The sequence below is a fragment of the Metarhizium brunneum genome, chromosome 1 (genome assembly GCF_013426205.1).
Source record: "Metarhizium brunneum chromosome 1, complete sequence".
Lineage (NCBI taxonomy): Eukaryota > Fungi > Ascomycota > Sordariomycetes > Hypocreales > Clavicipitaceae > Metarhizium > Metarhizium brunneum.
The window spans coordinates 244049-265776 of record NC_089422.1 but is presented as its reverse complement, the minus strand read 5'-3'; the positions used below and the strand labels follow the sequence as shown (position 1 = coordinate 265776).

General features: G+C 54.7%; 5 protein-coding genes across 5 annotated transcripts; 2 read left to right on the top strand and 3 right to left on the bottom strand.

Annotated features, from left to right (window-relative positions):
- Nucleotides 1-256: 256 nt before the first annotated feature.
- Nucleotides 257-1918, bottom strand: G6M90_00g000840 (uncharacterized protein; the record flags this gene model as incomplete). The annotated part of the gene is made up of 1 exon (XM_014687498.1): nucleotides 257-1918. The coding sequence occupies one exon, from the start codon at nucleotides 1916-1918 to the stop codon at nucleotides 257-259; it is 1662 nt and encodes a 553-aa protein (XP_014542984.1).
- Nucleotides 1919-5707: 3789 nt separating this feature from the next.
- On the top strand, nucleotides 5708-6967 carry hmp_0 (Flavohemoprotein; the record flags this gene model as incomplete). The annotated part of the gene is made up of 1 exon (XM_014687499.1): nucleotides 5708-6967. One exon carries the CDS (start codon nucleotides 5708-5710, stop codon nucleotides 6965-6967), a length of 1260 nt encoding a protein of 419 aa, XP_014542985.1.
- Nucleotides 6968-7623: 656 nt separating this feature from the next.
- Nucleotides 7624-9482, top strand: mfsB_0 (Major facilitator superfamily multidrug transporter mfsB; the record flags this gene model as incomplete). Its single annotated transcript, XM_014687500.1, has 2 exons — nucleotides 7624-9123; nucleotides 9213-9482. 2 exons carry the CDS (start codon nucleotides 7624-7626, stop codon nucleotides 9480-9482), a joined length of 1770 nt encoding a protein of 589 aa, XP_014542986.1.
- Nucleotides 9483-9815: 333 nt separating this feature from the next.
- On the bottom strand, nucleotides 9816-10415 carry G6M90_00g000810 (uncharacterized protein; the record flags this gene model as incomplete). The annotated part of the gene is made up of 2 exons (XM_014687501.1): nucleotides 9816-10310; nucleotides 10380-10415. 2 exons carry the CDS (start codon nucleotides 10413-10415, stop codon nucleotides 9816-9818), a joined length of 531 nt encoding a protein of 176 aa, XP_014542987.1.
- Nucleotides 10416-13358: 2943 nt separating this feature from the next.
- On the bottom strand, nucleotides 13359-14830 carry G6M90_00g000800 (uncharacterized protein; the record flags this gene model as incomplete). Its single annotated transcript, XM_014687502.1, has 2 exons — nucleotides 13359-14409; nucleotides 14457-14830. 2 exons carry the CDS (start codon nucleotides 14828-14830, stop codon nucleotides 13359-13361), a joined length of 1425 nt encoding a protein of 474 aa, XP_014542988.1.
- Between the last annotated feature and the right edge of the window lie 6898 nt (nucleotides 14831-21728).

Sequence of the window (21728 nt, the reverse complement as noted above, 5' to 3'; positions counted from 1 at the left end):
CAATCGTTCAAGCTTTCCCACGTTCGTATTCCCGACAGATCCGAGAACTATATGCGAGGGCATATGGGCGGCAGAGCTCTTGGCGAGACGAACGCGGGGGCTCGTGACTGTGCAGTGTATCCCAATGAAAGGTCGTGGGTTCTTTTTTGTACTCGTGTTTTGTTTCTCGGGTTCTTCATCCCCATCTGGTACAGCACCACTGAAGAACCACAACCTCTCCGAAGCACCTCGGTCCTCAATACAGAGTGGCGTGCGCTTAAGCAAGCCAGAACCATATCCTCTCCAGCCAATTCCGCGGCTCAACAACCTTCCATGTCCCCTCCAATCGATCAATCTCGGCCTTGCCCGACCACAGATCCATCTCGGCCAGGCTGACAAACCGCGTGCCCACGACAAACTTGTAGCCCAAAAACAGCGCCGCGAAGATGGGAATGTCGACGTACGGCGGCACAAGCGTCTTTGCGGAAAGGTTGCCTGGGAAAAACGCGTCAAAGCCATTGAACAGCGCGACGACGAGGCAAAACACGACCGAAAAGTAGGCGAGGAACGGCTGGAGCGGCGACTTGTACGGCAGGGTGTCCCGCGAGACGCCCTGGCGGCGCAGGCCGTAGTAGAAGCGGAGGTAGGTGCAGCACACGCTGGCCCAGACAATGAGGGTGCTCACGGCGCTGAGGTTGCTGATCCAGAAGAAGACCTCTGCGGAGCGGTTGTTGACGTTGAGATAGACGAGGCAGCTGAGGACGGCGGTGGCGGCGACGCAGCCGTAGGGGACGCCGAAGCGCTCATACCTCAGGGCCGAGGGCGCCTTGCCGTCCAGGGCGGCGGCGTAGAGCACGCGCGTCGCGGCGTAGAAGAAGGAGTTGCCGGCAGACCACGCCGACGTGAGGATGACGGCGTTGATGACGGACGGGAGCGTCCCGATGCCGGCGTTTTGGATGGCAATCACAAAGGGGGACTGGGCGGCGCCCGGGGCCGAGCGGCCGATGGCGTCGAGGAGGCCCGGGTCCGCGGACGAGACGCACAGGCCGACGAGCAGGACGGACAGCACGTAGAAGACGGCGATGCGCCAGAAGACGCGGCGGATGGCCCGGGGGATGTTGCGGCGCGGGTCCTCCGTCTCGCCCGAAGCCACCACCACCATCTCGCTCCCGCCGTAGGAAAAGGTCGCCTGGATAAAGACCTTGGCGAAGGCGAGGAAGCGGCCCGTCGCCCCGTCGGCGAGGTACGTCCTCATGGGGCCCGGGTCGCGCCAGTACCGGAAGCCGATGGCGCCGCCGGCGGGCGAGCCGCCCACGGTGATGGCGAACATGAGCACGATGAGGCCGACAATGGTGACGAGCTTGACGGCGCCAAAGGCGAACTCGGCCTCGCCGTAGACGCGCACCGGCAGGCAGTTGACGAGCACCATGGTCGCGGAGAAGGCGGTCACGAGGGCGGCCTTGGGCAACGCGTTGGGCCAGTAGTCGACGACGACGCCGCAGACGGTCGCCTCGATGGGCACCCCGATGGCAAACTGGTACCAGTAGTTCCAGCCGAGGGTGAAGCCGAGCGCGGGATCGACGTAGCGCGCGGCAAATACGGGCACGGCGCCGGGGATGGGCAGCCAGGCGGCCATCTCGCCGAGGCTGTTGATGACGCAGTACAGGTTGAAGCCCGTCACGGCATAGCAGAGGAATGCCGACAGGGGGCCCGCGAGCGACAGCACCTGGCCGCTACCGACGAAGAGGCCGGTGCCGATGGCGCCCGAGAGCGCGAGGAACTGCACATGGCGGGACTTGAGGCGGCGGTCGAGCGTGCCAATGTGTTGTTGCTCGACGTCGGGTTTGGCCTCGGCCACGGTCTCTGAGTAGCCTGGTATCGAGGACGTTGGTTGGATGGCGTCGGCTTGTTTTGCGGCCTCCTCGACGGGAAGCGCCATGATGGAACTCTTGAATAGAGCAATGGCGAGACTGAAAAGCGCACGGGTTTACATGGCTGGTGGACGAGACATTGATCTTGCATATCTGGCTGTCTGAAGGTCGTGGTCATGAGTTCTTCCCCCGCACCGGTGACCTGCGAGCTCGGGAACATGCGTCCAACTGTACGCGGTACTCCCCACGAAGAGCTAATGCACGGTTAAAAAAAGAAAGATATTTGCTTACGTGCAGTCTACTGTTACCTCCTCCTCCTCCTCACCCGCGCGTGGTGTCACCGAAAGTAACGCCTCGGTGTGCGCTGTGCTTCACCATCAAGTCGTTCAAGATTACCGTCACCCTTTGCGCTGTCGTGTGTACCCAACCGGCTGTGTATACGTGCAAAAGGTATGGCTCCTCCTGATTTTGTATGTGTCTGCAGACAAGTAGATGAGAGCTGGCTGGTTCCGGGGGTTGTTTGCGATGGTAGGCAATGAGCCTACGGTTCATTCTCAAGCCACGCAGGATCTTGAAAAAGGTCCCGTTCGTAACTTGTAGTGCTGCTTGATGGTCGGCCAAGTATCTGAAGCCCTGTGGTGATTGAGACTTGGCAAGGCTATGTCGATGGTCAAGTAGCCCCGGTCCGACGAAACATATGGGCGTGTAAAGCATAGACATGACATGAAGTCGAGAGACAATGAGTTTTTGAACCTCTTCAGACCTTCATCTTTACTGGCAGCCGGCCTCTTGAGGCAGCATGGCCAGCTACCAGGTACAGGCTGCAGTAGGTTGTCTCGGGAGGCGGTTGGCAGATGCAGGCCCCGACGGCATAAAAAAAGTTACGAAATTCTGGCTATAAAACCCCATAAGTAAACCGCCAACTGCACAAAAGCACGCTGAATAGGTTGCTACATTGCACTTTGTTGACAAATTCACATCGGGTTCTGGCTTTGCGTGGACATACTTGGGGGCAGCTCCACGGACGAGGGTCTTGTCAGACTCGACCAGTCCTTGCCATTTCTTCAGTCATACGTTCAAAGCAGCTAGAAATACTGTACGTATGCAGGTGCAGAAGGCGGCGTTACTACCGGCCGGTGGGAGGGATGGCTGCTGTCTGCCACCATTGATTGCATCGTGATTTGATAGGGATTGCCGAGGAGCCCCGGATGCCTACGATGACTTTGTTTCTGCCGTTCAATTCAATCATGCTTGAACCGGTTATTGATGTCCATGGTACCCAAGCCTAGCACCTCTATTAATATGGTCATGCCGATGCCCTTGTTCATGATACATGATTTGCTCTACCGAGACCGCGGCCACGATTCTGCTGGTTTGGCACAACTTACATGCAGCTTTCCATTGCTCAAGGAGGGGGTAGTTGGTTGAGCTATGAACAATGATTCGTCTCAACCTTCAAATGGACCCGACAAGTCGATATTCTGCATTTGCGCGGCCATGATATGTAGCCCACTCTTTGCGTGTGACTCGTAGCAGTGAGAACCAGGCATCCCTACGCTTAATGTCCGCCGGGAAAGATCAATCGGTCTTGAATCTAGCCGAGATCGAAATGGTCCAGCCGGGCCGGCAAGTCTTGGCTCTGCGTCGGTAGAATATGCCGGATTTCATAGGGCGCATCTAGCTAGTGGCAAGTATATTGTCAGGTTCTTGGTGATGTCCAGCTCCTGCTTCTCGAAGAACGCCCCCAGTCAGAACAAATTACACATGGAACAAAAGTATCATGGCAAGGGACAGGGCGGCTATGCCTGAGAGTGAACAGGACATCTAGTTTCACACCCTCTGGCGCGATAGATGGCACTCTTTCAAACTCGAGTCCGTAATCTTGTGGTCGTTATTTGCTCAAGGGAGTCCGTTCGCATCAGTCACCCCTAAGGCTCTAGAATACACCAGACCTGCGCTGGCTTGATGCATTATGCGCTTGGTTGGCGATGGTTGTATGCCAGTGGCCTTTGGGATTGTCGGTCTAGCCACTGGAGGTGGTGATCAATTTTTTTTCTATCCACATTGTACGACAGGTTCGTGTGTGCATTGCTGGCCGTAGCAGGAAGAAGTCCCTTGATGGGGGGTAATTTCGAGGCAACGTCATGCTCGGAGATGGTGATGACGGAATAGTAGCGGTGGCCGGAGATGTGAATGTTGGCGGTGGAGATGTGAGAATATTGAGTCAGCTAGATCCGTACATGACTACAAAGGCGTAGTGGGGACGGATCGGTTTCTGCGCGCGTGGCGAGATGGCATCGACAAAGCAAGCATGTGCACGCAGGTAATTAGTGCATGTGCACTCGGTAGACGGTGATGGCGATTTGGAAAAGGACAGGGGAGAGAACATTTGAAGTTTCATTGTTGGCACCAAATCCCGGGCCAAGAGGGGCAATAGTGGTCACGTGAGATATTTTCCTGCAAGCAAAAGACGATGGATGCAACCAAAATGACGCGGCTTGAAACGGGCAACTAAACACGCAGCACCCAATTAATAGAAGTAAATTTGACCAACAGCACACCTGTTTTTACACCAACACCGAGTCAATAAATCTAAAATAATCCCCTTCATAAAGGCTGATTGTCAACTTTAATTTATTTAATCCGACCCGCCGGCACAGCGGCATGAATACTATGAAACAAGCTCTTGTCAAAATGCATGAATGAAACATGTTGATGAGAGTCGTTATTCTGAGAAAGGACCACCAGTGTCCGTCCTTGGCGGCGTGGGATTATCTGTGACTCTGAGCGGCCTCACCAAGAAAGTCATCAGACTAAACTAATCGACTCTTTAAAGCACTCGGCGGACCAGTAGCATGACCTCAAACTCGCGTACACGGAATGCGACCAGGGCCAGGAACATCAGCACGTATCCACACGCTCACATGGAGCCCGGGCTAACGGAGCGAGGCTTCTAGAAATAAACCGCCCGGTATCCGCGACGGCCGGAATTTGCATCTCCAGCTGTCGCCCCTCCATAAAAGAAGCGCCACCGACTGATCAAGCCGCGAAGTGGTGTGACGCCGTCAATCCTGAGTATGGCTTGCAGCCGCAAACTCGAGCGCCCAATACTCGAGATGGCTCAGGCACAACCGGCAGTGGCTTGGGCGCAGAACATTGCTGCAGAACATTGACAAGACAGACACTCTAACCCTCAATGCGCAACATCAATTGATGCAATACTCGGCGCAATCATGGCCATTAAGCATCAATCGATGTTACAAAACAAGTTTAGTCTCCGCCGGGGCGCAGCTTGGCAGCAATTGGACCCTCTGTCCACTTTTTGCTTTGCGAGTTCCTCTATTGGCCGCGTTTGCTGACTCGGTGCCACGTTCCGACTTCTTCCCTGCGTCGCCGACCTGGGTTTCCGTTTAGGTTTCCGCACGGTTGATAAAGGTCGACATCAGCCCACTTTGTCGATGCAGCCGTGACCCGACCCGGGGCCGTTGACCTGCGGCGAGAGATGGTGCATACGAACAATGCCACATGGCTGCTGTGACTACTCGTTTTTATGGTCTTTTTTTTTTTGCCCGCGTGTTTTGGGACCTGAGTTGAATCAGCCGTAAATCTTTGCATCTCCGGATCTCCGTTGTTTGGGAAATGTGATTCCGTTCCATGTTGTATAAAGCCGTTCGTTTGCCTGCTGCACTCGTGTACAAGATCGTGTCCTGCATGAAGCCAGCCAAAGCAAACCACCCGGCAAACCAATCACATCCTCACTTTTACTAAAGCCCCCCTTGCCCTCTCCCATAAAGAAAGATCGTATACTACTACAACAAAACTTGACAACATTTTATATGCGCCCCACGCTTCTCAGAATGGCCCTTACCGCCCAGCAGATCGCCACGGTCAAGTCGACGGCGCCCGTGGTCAAGCAGTATGGCAAAACCATCACCACCACCTTCTACAAGAACATGCTCAGCGCCCACCCAGAGCTAAAAAACTACTTTTCTCTCAAGAACCAGCAGAGCGGCGCCCAGTCCGCCGCCCTGGCCAACGCCGTCTTTGCCTACGCCGCTTATATTGATGACCTGCCCAAGCTGAGCGGCGCCGTCGAGCGCATCGCCCAGAAGCACGCCTCGCTCTTCATCAAGCCCGACCAGTACCCGATTGTGGGCAAGTACCTGGTCGGCGCCTTTGCAGAGGTTCTCGGCAACGCGCTGACGCCCGAGATCGCCGAGGCCTGGATCGCCGCCTACGGCCAGCTCGCCGACATCTTCATCCAGCGGGAGAAGCAGCTCTACAGCGACGCGGGCGCGTGGCAGGGCTGGCGCCCCTTCAAGATTGCCGCCAAGGAGGTCGAGACGGACAACATCATCAGCGTCTACCTGGAGCCCGTCGACGGCAAGCCCCTGCCGGCCTTCCGCCCGGGCCAGTACGTCTCGCTGCAGATCCCCCTGCCCGAGCTGGACGGGCTCCTGCAGAACCGCCAGTTCAGCCTGAGCGTCGCGCCCGAGGAGGGCATGAGCCAGTACCGCGTGTCCGTCAAGAAGGAGGCCATCGAGCCCTACACCACCGAGGACCTCGCCGAGGGCAGGGTCTCGGGCATCGTCTGCAACCGCCTGCACGACCGGTACCAGGTCGGCGACGTCGTCAACGTCAGCCCGCCGCGCGGCGAGTTCTTCTTTGACGACGCCGCCGTTTCTCCCACCGCCCCCGTCGTCCTCTTGTCGGCCGGCGTCGGTGCCACGCCGCTCATGTCCATCCTCGACTCGATTATGAAGTCGTCCAATGCCGAGAGGCCCGTCACCTGGGCGCATGCCGCTCGTCACGCCCACTCGGTGTGCTTTGGCAAGCATATCCGCGACCTGGCTGCTTCCGCTCGCAACGTCCGGTCCGCCCTGTTCGTCAAGAACATCAAGGACGTGGACGAGGAGGGCAGGCACTACGACTTTGCTGGCTCAATGGACATTGACAAGCTTGCCGAGGAGGGCGCCCTGTACTTGGACGACAAGACGGCAGAGTACTACCTCTGCGGCCCGGAGGAGTGGATGATCAAGATGAGGGACGAGTTGACGAGCAAGGGGGTCCATGTGGACAAGGTGCATCTCGAGGTCTTTAGGACGGGAGATGTCTAGGGGCAAAAGTGTGCATTGTTGAGCGTTTTAGCATGTCTTGTACCATCATAGATGTAGATTGTAGAATATACCATGTTGCACTGGTTTTCAATTTTTTATGCAAGATTGGCGCATTTTGTATGTAGGTATGCAACAGGGGTTCATTCATTTCTTCTTCAATCACCCTATACAATATTGGTCGACAAAGTTTTATGATGACTGGGACAACAGCAAGAAATCCTCCCTCGCCCAATTTGGTCTAGCGTCCCCCTCGCGTACCATTCCCACCACGACTGGTGACGTCGTCCAATAATCACCCGCCATCATCCAAACCTACAGACACGGCTCAGCAGATGTTTTTCCTTTTTTCGCATTTAGCCCTTTGCCCTCCCGTACAGTCACCGGACATATGTATTGACCTCCCGGCTCTGTCGTCGAGCGCAGCATCGTCTCCCCCTCGGCTGTGAAAGTCAAAAACCGCCAGGCGCTACCATGCCACTGACTGCATAATCGACTCCTCATCGCGGCATGCCGACGCGATCTGCAGCTGCGCGTCATTCGTTTCACCAGTCACCCGCGCCCCCGTCCCCCGTCCCAGCCAAGAAGCATCGCGCGTCTCACTCTCAACCTCACCCGCATGGTGCGAAACCACCAGTCCGCACCTCCGCGCGCCCATCATGACCAGAGATCCCAGCCGGCCCCAACTGGTCATCCACTCGAAGCACCACGTCTCCGACCGAACGGCCTCCTCTGGCTCGTTCCACGCCGGCGCTCCCATTCCCACCCTGGGCTCGTTCCGCCGGCAGTCGTCGACGCATAAATACCAGACCTTCCCGGTGCAGCCGCCCAAGACGCCGCTGGGCCCCCCCCCCGTCCCCAGCCAGGATGCCGTTTCCGAGTCTACAGAGTCGTCCGCCAGCGGCGAGGACGACGAGACGCCCCTGCCCGTGCGGCAGCTGCTGCTGCTGGCGTTCCTGTCCCTGTCCGAGCAGACGGCCCTCAACTCCATCGGGCCCTATCTGCCGGAGATGGTGGCTTCCATGCCCGGCGTGCCCGGCGGCGAGAACGGCCTGTACGTAGGCCTGCTGGCGAGCGCCTTTGCCCTCGCCCAGCTGTCCACCAACTTCCTGTGGGGGTACGCCTCGGACATCGTGGGCCGTAAGCCGGTGCTGGTGGCGGGCACCTTTTCCCTCATGGGCTGCTTCTGCGTGTTTGGCTTTTGCAAGGAGTACTGGCAAATGGTGGTGATACACGCGCTGATGGGCATGCTCAACGGCAACGCGGCCTGTGTCCCGACGGTCCTGGGCGAAGTCACCGACCGGTCGAACCAGAGCAGGGCCTTTACCTACCTGCCCGTCATCTACTCGCTGGGCAGCATCACCGGCCCCGCGCTCGGGGGTCTTCTGGTCAACAAGATGGGGTCCGAGTACCCATATCTCGGGCCCAACGTCCTCGGCGCAGCGATGCTGGCTGCGAGCGTGGTCGTGGTTGGAATCTGGTTCGAGGAGACGCTCGACGAGTCGGGCAAGAGCCCTTGGAGACCGGCTTGGATCAGCCGTCTTGTCGCGTGGGTCGACGGTTCCGGCAAACCGGGGGACCGCAGGGCGTCTTGGAGCTCGCGCTTGGCAGAGGCTTCGGCCTCGCAGCAGCCGCTCCTATCGTCTAGCTCATCGACATCATCCTCTGTCGACCAAGACGATGCCGACACTGATGGAGACGATGTCAAGGACGGTGGTGTCAGTGGCAGGCCTGTCTGGAAAGACTTGCTCAACCGGACAACCATCATCCTCCTTGCCACGTATCTCGTTTTCCAGCTCTCCAACATCAGCTTCAACAGCCTGTATCCCATCTTTGCATCCGCCCCCGCGCCGGCCGGCCGTGACCTGAGCCCCAAAAAGATTGGCTTCAGTCTCAGCGCCGCTGGTCTTGCCACCATTGCGTTTCAGGCCTTTCTCTTCCAGTCCATCAAGTCCAAGATTGGGAACTTGGGCTCGTACCGATACGCCTTGCTCGGGCTCGGCGTCAGCATGATTCTGATGCCCTGGGTGGGCTACCTTGATGACGATCCGCCGTTGAACATCGGCAGCGGCCGATTGTGGCTGTTCGCCGAGCTGGCCATGGTCCTGATCTTGAAGAATATTTGCGCCGTCGGTGGACTGTCGAGCGTAATGCTGCTTGTAAGTTTCACTGCTGCATCGTCGGGATCCAACCTCCCCTGATGACCACCCCCCTTTTGAGGCCCCTCCTAGTACTAACCAGCAATCAGATTACCAATTCTGCGCCGTCGCACGCCAGCCTAGGCACACTAAACGGTGTTGCTCAGACATTGTCCGCTCTGGGGCGCAGTTTCGGCCCATTTGTGTCGGGCGGCCTCTTCACCCTCTCGGTCAATATTCGACCCAAGGGGGAGGCTCTCTCATGGAGCTTGTTTGGTGGTCTGGCATTGGTGGGCTGGGGCGTCTCCATGTTTATTCGGGGGGAAGGACTCGAGAGCGAAGACTGGTCAGACGACGACGACGAGGCCGAGACAGCTTAGGGGGTAGAGCCTATATCCGACTCTCTGCATCGCTGCGAGCTACGCGGCATGACTAGTACATATCTGAGCCCCACGAGGCATCAAATACAAAAAAACGTACTGTTGTATTGTTCCGTCAAAGCTACGTAAGAGGAAAGAACTCTTATTCACACAATAGAAGGGCGGTCCGTCAAGTCCTAATGCACCAAATTTCGACGCCACGTGTTTTTTTTCTCCTTGCTTTTGTTCATCCACGTCTGCCAACACCATATTTTGCTTCAGCCAATGCCCACCGTCTATACACAAAATCCCAAGACAAAAAGAAAAGAGGTCCTCAAGGCCCCCCAAGGCCCCTCAATACCAAGTGGGCGACCTCTCCCAGTGCCTCAGCAATATGTCCACGGCAGCCGTCCACTCCGACTCGAAGCAGTTCGCCAGCTGGGCGACGTCGGCCGCCGAGGGCATCTTGCCCCCCCACATGGCGGGCTTCATGGCCTCGAGCGCCGCGTAGGCGGCCAGGAGCCCGTCGTCCTTCATCTTGGTCAGGCATAGCCAGGCCAGGTTCCAGCTGCGGTTGCTCGCGGGGTCCTCGCGCACGCGGCTGTAGGCGTCGCGCACCACGTCCCCCGTCATGGGGTAGTTGGGCGTCAGGCCGAGGAGCGAGCTGGCGAGCTGGTGCGACGTGACGTAGTGAATCCACGCCCGGGTCATGGGCTGCTGGAAGGCCGCGGCGTCGTGGGGATCCGCACAGCTGCCGGCTATGCGTTCGATGCGCACGAGTTCCGTGAGCGTGTTGACGCGGTGCGCGTTGAGCGTTTCGATGAGCTGCGACACCGACGGCTGCGGGGGCTTGCGGGCTTGTCAGATGCGTTTGAAGGTGGGAAGAAGGAGAGGAACACTCCTGGGGGGGTGACTCACCGTCCAGCTCGTTCTGGTGGCTTTCTTAGGGGCCATGATGGGGAAGTCGGGCACGTCTGGCAAGGTCAACCGTAGACTTGTCCTGTTGGGCGTCGTTTTTCTCACTCTGTTTGTCTGGCGTCCTGTTGATGGCGGTCTTGTTGAAGACTTGTTTCTGGACAGGAGCCGGTGCGCGGCATTTATGGGATTCCTGGTCGACGGCCCATCCTCAGTCATTTGGGATAGACGGTTGTCTTTGTACGTCGTTCAGCCTGGTGGAATGGGATTTTGCAGCAGAAGACTCGGGCCTTGCTTGCCTCAGACAAGGGGGCGTAGATGAATGAGATGTGATGACAGAGTTTTCAAGAGGCACAAATTGCATCGGCCGCGATGATATGAGACTGATCCTTTCTGTATATCGGCCAAGGAAAAGACGTACAGAACATGACGCAGCCCTTTACTTTTGGCCCCCGTTGCCCACGCAGTCTCGACAGAATGCCTCGTGATGTTCGGGATCCGTACAACACCAACCGAAGAGAGTAGGGGGGCGGTGGAAGCACAACTGACATGAGCAAAAGGGGGAATCCTGAACGCCTTGGCAGCTTTCAAAGAGGTGGAATGGGGTTTCGCCAAGACGGTTTGCCTAGATGGTGCTTGATGTGCCTTCTCCCGTGGTCAGAAGGAAAGCCCGCAAGAGTGAAACTGGGCTCAGCCCTTTTCCTTGTTCACGTCAAGGTGTTGTATTCCAGAAGCCCCCTATTTTCTCTGGGCTTCCCGAAGGCGAGAGCTTGATCGGGCGCTCCCGAGCTTCCCGCCGGTCTGGAGGTTTTCTTCAGGCCCATATACTCGATGATCCCTGCATAATGGGGGAACGTGGCTCTGTTCTCCTTGGGTTGACCAGGCGTGCCCGTTGTTCGGGGGCCTGAGCATCCGCGCCATCCTCAAGGCACACTGATCGTCCTGCGATATGGCAGCATTTCCCCGGCCGGCCGCCAACAAACACTGTCAGCCGCATTTGATTCCCATACCGGACCTCATCCGCCCAATACCTCACGGCGCTGGGCTGTTCCGACAGGGGCTTTGGAAGTCCCCAAAGTCGATGATTCTGCAAGAAAGCAAGCAAGGAAAGGTTAAAAGATGACGCCTCATGGAGCCAAGCTCCCAAAACATGCTTGTTGCGCCGCTCGCTTGAGGCCACAACTCAGCTCCTAGGTAAGCGCCAGACATGGGTATGCCGAGTTGAGGGCTGAATGCTTTGGCGCGGAAGGATCTCCATCCCTGCCACGCAGTTAAGCGCCCGGCGCCTAAGCGTCCAATTCCAAATGCTGCCCAGGACGGGGGTGGCTGTTTGGCAGCGGGCGGTGGCACGCAGCCGAGCATGCAAGAGTTCGTTTTTAGGCCGTCTGGTGGCCCTTTTCCCTCGCAGCATCATCTTCATCCGTTTTGGCCCCCCCTTTGGCTGGAAGAGGGCCACGCAAGCTATGTATGCATCTCTTCATCCATTCGGTCCCTCCGTCAAGTTCACCCCAGCGGTCCGCTTATCGCGATTTCGAGATGCCCTGGTCCCGCAGTTTTTGCTCCACCATGTCATCTTGTCGGCTCTCCCAGTCTGACCCCGTGGCGAAGCCGTTGGCAGAACGTGCCAACTTCCCGGCAGCTGCATGATGCGCTTATTCCAGCCTGGTAACCCATCATTGATGCTCAATCGCGCTTACCCTTGCTGACAATGCTCGGTCATGGCACATGCCACACAACCCGCCCCTTCGCGGATCCCGCAACTCAGGGGGCAGCCCTTGATGATGGGGACGTAGACTTGAGCCTTTCGGCCGAACTCTTGAGCACTGCCTCGACGGCTCGGGGATAACGTCTCATCTCAGATTGTGTCTCTGGTCCGCCAAGGGACTGCATGGGCCCGGCTGGGCGGAACTTGCTCGCGTGGCCTTTTTTTACCTCGCATGTTTGTTTCTGGGCAGCAAAACGTGGGCATCCTCCGGCCTCGACGGTGGGACTCCCTTGGCGTCAGGGGATGCGACAAAGGAGCTTCGAGAAACATTGTGCCCCGTTGGACGTTGGGGCCAAGCAGTAATCCCCCGTACCGACCTTGTCCGGGTAAGGCTTGCATGTTGCTGCAGCCAGCGCGCAGATATTGATCAGCTCGCGAGGCTGCTTTCCAGTCTGGTCTCGTGTTGGTGTTGCGCGTTGCTTTTATTGCGTGGGTTTCCGCTCCTCGTTTCACCGCGCGGGTAATAGTCGCGCGCGCATGCCCTGAAGCACCATCAGATACAAGTGTTGCGAGATTGCTCGCATAGGCAGGTGGTACAGCCTGTTGGGGGAACAGGTTTCTACTTGACGGCTTGCCGGTTAGAGGTGTCCTGAGATCTATTGTCTCGGAGGCGCATGCGTCTTGTAATCCAGCTTAGCATCTTATCTGCGGACAATTCTACTGTCGTGCCCAAAAAAAAGTCCATCTTTTGACCAAAGTTGGTTTTTGGGCACGGCTCGCGGCTTAGCACCGTGCTTTTATTGTGGGTATCATTTATCGCGGTACGCTAACAAAAGCTATCTCGTGATAGCCGCATTAATAATATCTTGATAATAATAATAAAATATACTTGGAAAATGATTTTTATGTACGTGAACCCTCCAAACGTGGCAAGTTCAAGGAGAGAATGAGCCAAATAATGGCGGCGGTGGCATTAGAGCAACGGGAGTTGGAAGACATTCTCGACTACATCAGCAGTATCGGACAGGCAAATCCAAGTCAGATGGCAGGGAGTACATCTAGTGCAAGAAATAGAAGAAAAAGAAGCAAGACCCAGCCGAAGTCTGCCGAGGAAATTGGAGGGATGTCACGTAAACAAGCGAGAAAAGAAGGGAATATCGGGCTTGTGTAGAAATACTTGACCTGCAGAAGCAAGAGAGAGAGCCACAGTGGTGGACAAGCTACTCGATGTATAGACCGGAATGCACTTAAACACCGAATACAGAGCGGTAGCAGTCTTATGACCAGCCCCATTTCTCTTTCAGGGCCTTTGACTGCGCTAGCAATCTGTCCTCCTCGGTCTCATATAGGCCGTGCTGCTTCAAGTACTGGGTATAGCGCTCACACTGTTCCGTCCGACGCCGCACCTCAGATGCAAGAGCCTGGTTTCTGTCAAAGAATTCAGCTATTACATCATCCAGAGGCTTGTCGGAATGTTTATGAGCAAAAAAATCACAAAAAATGTCGGTGGCGTCAGTCGGACAGCGTAGAACATGAGCAACGCAAAATGCCACATCTGTTGGGTAGGGACCCAGGCCATACCATTCCTTTCTGAGTTGTTTGCAAAGCCTGTTAGTTTCGCTCTTCTCATCCAAAACACTCCGAAACTCAGCATGTATCTGCTTGTTCGTTGAGATTGAATCATGGCCGGTAATCCACGACGGCGGGGTAAAGACTTGCAGTGGAACCGTAGTGGCAAACTCCCAGTCGATTATGCCACGAATTTGCAAATCCTGGTCCACGATGATGTTGTGACTCCGTAGGTCCAAGTGACTCAGTACAAAAGGCCCTGCGTTCAACTCAGAATCGATAAGCTCATCGAAGATACGCTTCATTCCGTCTAGTGCGAAAACTTCTGCTTGGATGTCCTCGGTTGCATGGTCGGCAACTGGCTGCACAAAAAAGCTTGACACGAGACCAAATTGATATTCCATGTATTCCTTGGCCGTTTCGAGGGTCGGCAGAGCGGGCAGTCGGAGCGTGGTAGCAGACATGGACATGACAGGACCCAAAATAGGATGCGTGCTATGATTAGGATCCGGCATCAGGGACCCTATTGATGTAAACTCGAGTTTTCTGAGCTCAGCTAAGATGTCAATGAGCTGAGCGTAAAATTTTCGTCGGGCTTCGTCGTCGGCTTGAAATAAAAGTTTCTTATCCAATGGTTCGCCTGGTATGAAGTCTGCAATGAGATACATCTGCGTTCCAGAGCTGGATTCGGTCAATTTAGCATCACGGCCGTACGCACGAACATGAGGAACAGGGATCAGAGTTTTGCGCTCGAGAAATCTGCATCTATTAGTAGCAACTCAAATCGGAGGTTAAAGAGCACTTACTGCAAAGTGGTTATCTCGCTCAACAGCTTGTCCCAGGGATCGCCGAAAGAGGGTTCGATCGGAATCCTGACTATCCACTGGGATTCATCCTGCTCAAACTCGACAAAGAAACAACCGTTGAAACTGCCGTTATCCTTCCTCACAACTCTGCACGTTTGGCCATTGTTGTATCTTGATGCCAGAGCGCAGACTGCATCAGAGTCTAGCGAGTTGATAAAATTTCTCTTTGCTTGACTGAGTTGGTCCTCGGTAACGATGGGAAATGCTTGATCATCGGTTCCGCCAGTTTCAGTCTCTGACATACTAATCTCCGGCCGAGCGCGACATAGCTGGCCGAAGAACTTGGAAGAAAGAGAACTACTAGGGTCCTGCATATTCGTACTTGATGGATAAGAGTATACAGCATAACTGATATGAAATTGGAACTGGCATTGTTGCTGTACTCAGTTGTTGTTTCATTGACTTGAGTCTCGAGTCTCAAGGCTAGGGGTAGGGGGTAGCTACTTGGATAACCATAGCCCTGAGGGTTGGAGCAGGACCACCACGTGATCAGCTTTACAGTCAGATTGATCCCAGCCACAATGTGTGGCCAGAGTGGTCCGTGCTCCCGACAACAACTTGACGAGACGCTGAACGTTTTTTTGGGCACAACAGTACAGGCCGAGGAAGATGAAGTGTTACAAGGTAAATTGGCAGAGTCGTTCAAACATAAAGTACCTTCATACTTAAGTACTTGGAGGTTGGTACTTTAGGTATTTGTCAACCCCCTCCACGGCGGCCCGGGAATTGTGGCGTTAGGTGGCACCAGTGAGGGTGGGCACGTTATTACCTACCTAGGTACTTAAGTACTGTACTCCGCAGGTACAGGTATTGCCTCCCACCCAAGCCCCGTAGCAAGATGTCAACTTGCTTAAGTATGAGCAACCTTGACACGACCGAGTATTCAATTTTCTAGTCCGGGGTTATCCAACCTGCGAGAAGTGTGTCCTGCGCATTAGCTGTTGCTCGGTTTGTACGAAGGTGAACCTCAAAATACTAAGATGAGTTAGCGTTTTTTTTTTTCGGGTTTTCAGCATAAATATCAATGCAGTGAAATCACCGAATTTGAACGTGCCTTTTTAATAAATGAAGCACAAAACGCCACGAGTCTGCAGTCTCAGGAACTACAATAGCATGCTCGAACCAGTCAAGAACCTGTGAATAAAAAAAGGCCCTTCCACGGTCTAGGGTAAGACGCACGAGTGCGTGAGATTTTATAATAAAAACAAGCAGACTTGGACATGTTTATATGACCCTAATGGAGATGGATAGCAACGAGGAGTTTCGTTGGTGAACTTGGACCTGATGCATAATGAGCCCATTTGATCTGCTAGTAATGGGAGTTTCCCTGACAGTCATGATCAGTGTGAACATTGCCCAGCCAAACCATGAGTTTAAGCGCGGTTTTGACACTAGAAGAGTAGAGCTACGAAGAAGACTATAGTTCATATACCCGTTCTCACTTCTACCAGAAGCAATTCGATACGCACACTTGGCCAGCGGACAATACACAACTCGTACGTCTCCTTTCGGCACAGACATGAAATGGGCCAGCGCACGTATCTGGGTTAGAGGAAGATGAATCCAATGCCAAGACGTGATCCATTCGCGAGTCTATATGGAGTCTGGACAGCAAGTTTTAAATTTAAAGATGACATCATTGGACAAAAGACATTACTTCGATCGTCATGTTCAGTCGACTGGTTGGATGGCCGGGGGTGGATCTGAGCCATACGAGTTTTCGTTGTCGGTAGGAAGAGGCCAAACTGGGGCAAACCTGGACAGATTGTTAGGGAGACCTTGAACACAAAATCTACAACAACTAGTAAGTCATGTCAAAGGCATTTTGATGCATGTGCTCCGTACCACCAAAGTATTGATGCTGCCCAACCAACTCTCCCATTTGTCTCGAGCCCGCAAGGCTATTCTTTGGTGGGCCAAGCGCCTAATTCTCCGTCTGGTTCTGAGATTCAAGATGCTTCGTGTATTCTCCATGGTCGGCGATGGACGAGCGTGCAGATCGCTGCACTGCAACGTGAGTTTCACTTGATGGTGGTCTTGTTGGACAGTGAGAAGGAAATACGAGATGTCTGGGAACAAAGGATACACTCCTGGTACAGGATACTCTGTTCTTCAACGAGGAATGGGCTGCATGGCCTCAAGGAAGCGAAGCTTTTTCATGAGCCACATGCAGTTTATAGAGAAGTCCGTAGCTTAAATATGAGGTAGAAATTGAGCCAAGAGACCCAGAGCCTGAATATGGTATTCTGGTCTTCTGGTCAAGGCGTCATCTGTCGAAAAGTTCTCCGTGTATTTATTTTCGTCTACAACCAGTAGGGCAAAACCCATAACGAAGGGTCACAGCACCGGATCCCAGGGTTATATTTCTACTTCTTGCGCTTGCTCCCGGCCCGTCAAGAACCTAGCCCTCGAAGCCGATGGATGAACCAAGAAAAAAAACCAGAACTTTGTACACTGGAACATGTTCGGGGGATCCGCAGCAGAACTTGTGAACTGCCAAGGTCTTGTGCTCACGCGGCCGACGGCAAGACGTTATTGGAACTAGCAACGCACAAGGACGGAGCCTTTGGGGTGTGCCAGTATCGGCTCCAAATCGATCGTTTCTGGGCTGGAGTCCGGAGCTGGCAAAAAAAAAACCAGTAATGATAAGCAGAGCAAAGCAACGGGCAACGGGCCGCATGAACAAGAACAAATACGAGGCGGCCCAGAGCAGATTGGCCTGTGACGCATTTGTTGGAGTCACATTCACATGTAAGCCAGAGCCGAGCGATGGTAGAAAGTGTTGGCTGGTGGCTTGCCACACAATCCTAGACACGCCGCTTGTTCTGATTCGGGTTTGCCACAGCTCTGAGGCCTGGGAGATGTCGTGGCACGGCAAAGATGCAGGGTGTGTAAATACTTGACTGAAGAATCCTACTGTGGTGGTGGCGTAGCCAAGTATCGACGACCGCACTTACGTCCGGTACCTGTGCTTTGAAACCGCAGTTGTTCGAGGGGGCAGACATGACTTGCGGACATTATGTCGCATTTGCTCGTCTTGTACTCCGTACGGAGGAGCAGCGGCTATCAGACACTTTAATTACGAGCGGTCTGTTCACTAGTGATGGTGAGATTTTGAGATGTATGAATTATTTTGGCCAGCAGGGCCATCCATTCTTCCGGGATGGACTGTTGAGGCCCGTGTAGTCCGCAGGTTAAGTCTAGGCCATGGCTGTCATGGCAGAGGGTTGAATGAATGTTGCCGAGTTGTTCAAGACACTCATGCTGTTTTGAATATTGATTCGCATCCATAGTATATCACCCGTGTACAGTAGGATCTTCTAGGGTAGGCAGGGTTTGCATTTTATGGCAGAGCAGAATCCTGAGGGTGCTCGGACAGCACAGCGTTACCCCAGTACCTGTCTAGTCGCGCGGAGACGCTCGAGGCGAATGAGTAGCGAGACCCAATACCCCAGAATCTTGCCAAGTTAGGGGACTGGCGACCTTCAGCTCAGGCCTTGCGCACGTCCCGCAGCTTATGTGTATGCATGTCTGGGCAGGGAGAGGGAAAATGGGGATTGGACCTGGACTAGGAGGTGACAGCGGAGTCGGCGTCGACAACGTCGGGTGTCGGGCGACCACTGAAACAAAACTGGGAAACAATCTGATGTGTTCTGTCGTTTTACTCTGCTGGAATCTCAGGACGCTTTGGGCTTGTGCATTCTGTCTCTTGGCTGCGACTCGTCACCTCAAGGCACATCGACAATCGGCCCCTTCGTTGGGATGCGTCCCCAACAAGGTTATTTATTGCTGGTGTTGGTAGTAATAATTACCGGCGACAATAGAACCAGAGTCGACAGAACCACGCCGAAAAAGCTTTCTCAAGGGCGAAATGGGGCCTCATCCACTCGGGGCTGGCCGAATCACCCTATTTCGATGCAACCACCCCAATCAGGCGGAGAGCAAATCTCACAAACATGCCACCCACCGAATGCGGCGGGCTAGCAAGCTGGCCATGGTGTCGAAAGGTCCAACACGCCGTCCATGAGACCTGGGGCCCGGCTGATGCCATTACCATCCGTATGTGCGTGATGGATGATTTGTTGGCCAGCGTTCGAACTGGCCAGCGTTCGAACTGGCCGGAGGTTGGCCAAGCGTCTCAAGTGGACAGGCAGGCAGTCTGCTCGGGGTCTCGGGTTCCGGAAGTGCGAAATTGGAACATGTGCAAGTGCATGTGAGACGGCCCGGCAGGCCTGGGTTGCGCGTTTGAGCCAGCTGAGGTGCAAAGTTTAACGCGTCAAAGTTGGTGCCAGAAAGAATGGTGAAGCCCATGGACAATCTGCATCTGGTCCGAGATGATTCAACAGACATGGTGTGGCGGAATTGCGGTGGAATGGGCCGTATTGGATCTTGACGGCGTCCGGCTTGCTGGGGCCAGGCTCCAAGAACAGAAGCTGATGCCAATCAATGTCGTCAATTGCTTCAAGGCCCAGTTGTTCAGTCAGGTACGGGACTGCAGCCTTCCTGCGTCCGGGGAGCGGGCAGAAGCGATGGCGGCGGCATGACAAGCTTTCTGCGTCGTGGCAAACTTGAGCGCCCCTTCATCTCGCTTTCAGATCTCCTTTTCGGCTCTGCTGCGTGGCGCATTTTGACGACAAGCGACGACGATGCGGCCCAGCCGTTCCTTGCTTGCTTGCGGCTGCCTGTTGTCACGTTTGGGGGGGTACTAGTACTAGTAGTACGGAGTACTAATTACAAGGTACCGACTATCTCTGCTCCGTGACCTTGTGGGACTCGGCTCTCTTTTCTTGCACTCCATGTCCGAACCAACACTTGGCCAGCCTTGGAACTTTAGAACCAACTCGGCCTCTTAGAGCGCACTGCATCACCGCCATCATCAATGACATGTTGGCCTCTGGTCGCCCTTGGGCACGCCATCGCTTGAGCTTGCATCATCGATAATCTATTCCGTACTCCGTGCGTGCACCCCAAGAGATGGGACCGTCTCCATCCTGGCCATCATCAACTCTCGAACAGACACTAACTCGGCGTTTTGTTCTCCTTCTCCTACTTCCACTACCCACGCGCCCAACACGTTCCCAATGGACTAGAGTCACTAGACCAGCGCTCACCAGAACATTCAACACCATGATACCCTTTGGTTGCATAACCGTAATTTGATGGCGATCCTTCCTAATTGCACTTGAGCCGGCGATTGGCCGATCCTGGGGCAAGAGAAGGGGCAGAAAAGTACCCTGGGCCGCTGGAGGAATCATGAGTGGAAACAACAAGGGCCGTGGCATGGAGCTGGAGCAAAGGAAAAGCTCACAGTATCTGTGATGCGCCAGCCGTTGAATCGAGTCGAGGAGCAAGGCTTCTGGGCGCCTCTCATGACCGCCCCACTTGGCCGTGCCACTTGAACCGAGCTTCCAGTCTCCATGTCTCCCACCCATTTCTTCTCCAACCACTCATCGACTCGACGCCATCCCCCGCAAAACATATCCTGGCGTACAAAACTTGTCGATTCTCGGAAGCTGTGCCTGCTCATCTTCAGCCGTCCCCGTCATCACACCCGCAACAAAGTTAATTCATGGCATTCTGCCAGTGGCTAGCATTGTCCCAACCCCTTTTTCTCAGACCTCGCCCGATGCTACCATTCTCTTCCTTCTGCTTCTTCTCCGACTTTGCCCCCGTCTGTGCCCCGTCTGGGCAGGGTTAGGTTTCGATGCTAGTGGAGGGACCAGGTTCACAAGACGCAACGACCAAATCAGAGTTGTCGCAATCGTCAAGTCATCGGAGAATGCGGGGGTTGACAGGAAACAGGGATCATGGCTGGGGTGGCGGTCTCAACGCACTTGGACAGGATAATTTTTTCCTTGACCAAGCGAGGGCTGCTGGCCTCCTATCCTTGGTGGATCTCGGCCCCGGACCATATGCCAAAAATGGACATCCCCTCCCCAAATGCTGACAGCGCGACTTGAACCTGGGGCAATCGATCGACAGTGGGATATGACAGCCTGGTGTCCACCATCCACATGCACAGCACAGCACAGCAGCACAGCACCTACCAGCCACCCGTCTGGAAATGGCACAACCACTCGAGCAATAGCTACACCAACGGCCAATACATTGGCACCGAGTAGTTCTCTGGAGGTGGTTGGATATGCACCATTACGTTCGCGATGCCTGCACCGCGTGTGTAGTGGCTGTATTGCCATCTCCTCCGTACTCCGCAGAGACACAAAATTGCCACTCTTTTGTTTACGTGGGTGTTATTGGTGTTGTACTCCAAACACATTGTACACAAAGTGGTTCTACTCCGTGCTCATGCTAGTGACTCATGTGCAACTGAGATCTTCTTCGCTTGTGGCAGTCTGCAAGCCCATGTGGAATGTCTCTCCTATTTATGTACATACTCCGTACATTCAACAATGGATATTCCTCATCGCTACTCCGTAGTCAAGGCCAAATCGAAAACTTCTTACATACACCGCCACAAAGGACAAAGCACAAGCTTTTAAATTAGTAGACGACACGGAAATCCAAGTTGGGAATGCCACATCAAGCCGTCACTGAAAATAGCCAGGTTTGCCGGATAGCCAGGGGTACGGGTTCCTCGAGCACGCCTTGCAGCATTTCGCAGCTGCATCGGCCGGTTGCCCCAGACGAAGAAGCAGTTTCCGAGCCGTGGCAACCTTGAGCTAGGTACCAGGGCGGCTGGCTTGGGAGATCAAAGCCTGGCAGTAGACTGGCGAATCCTAATTGGTATGCCTGCTATACCTCTTTATTCACCTGCACCAGTAATGAATACTACATGCAAGCCACTCGAGAACAGGATCCACCCTTGTGCAACTGATGGTGCCACCAACACAGTTCCAGTGACGGTCTTTGCCGCCATCCGGGTCCAAGCAAGATTGCCCACAGCAATATCGCCAGCATCCCGGGTGCATGGTGGACGTCGATTCGAACTTTCGAAGACATGTCGTGCTCCCACAACCCTCGGCCCGTGGTCCCTCATTGGACACAAGCTGTTGCGCCATAATATGGAGGACCTGGCCAACCCGGTGCCGTGATTCCCCTCCCTCCTGTTGCCAACTTGAGCACTGGGCATGAACATGGTAGGTACTGTTGAAGGAGCCGTGATGGTGGTAGAAGAGGCCGTATAGTATCCACACACACCATCTTTGCTCCACCAGCGGAACAAGAAGTGCGCTATTACCTGGGGGTGGGTTT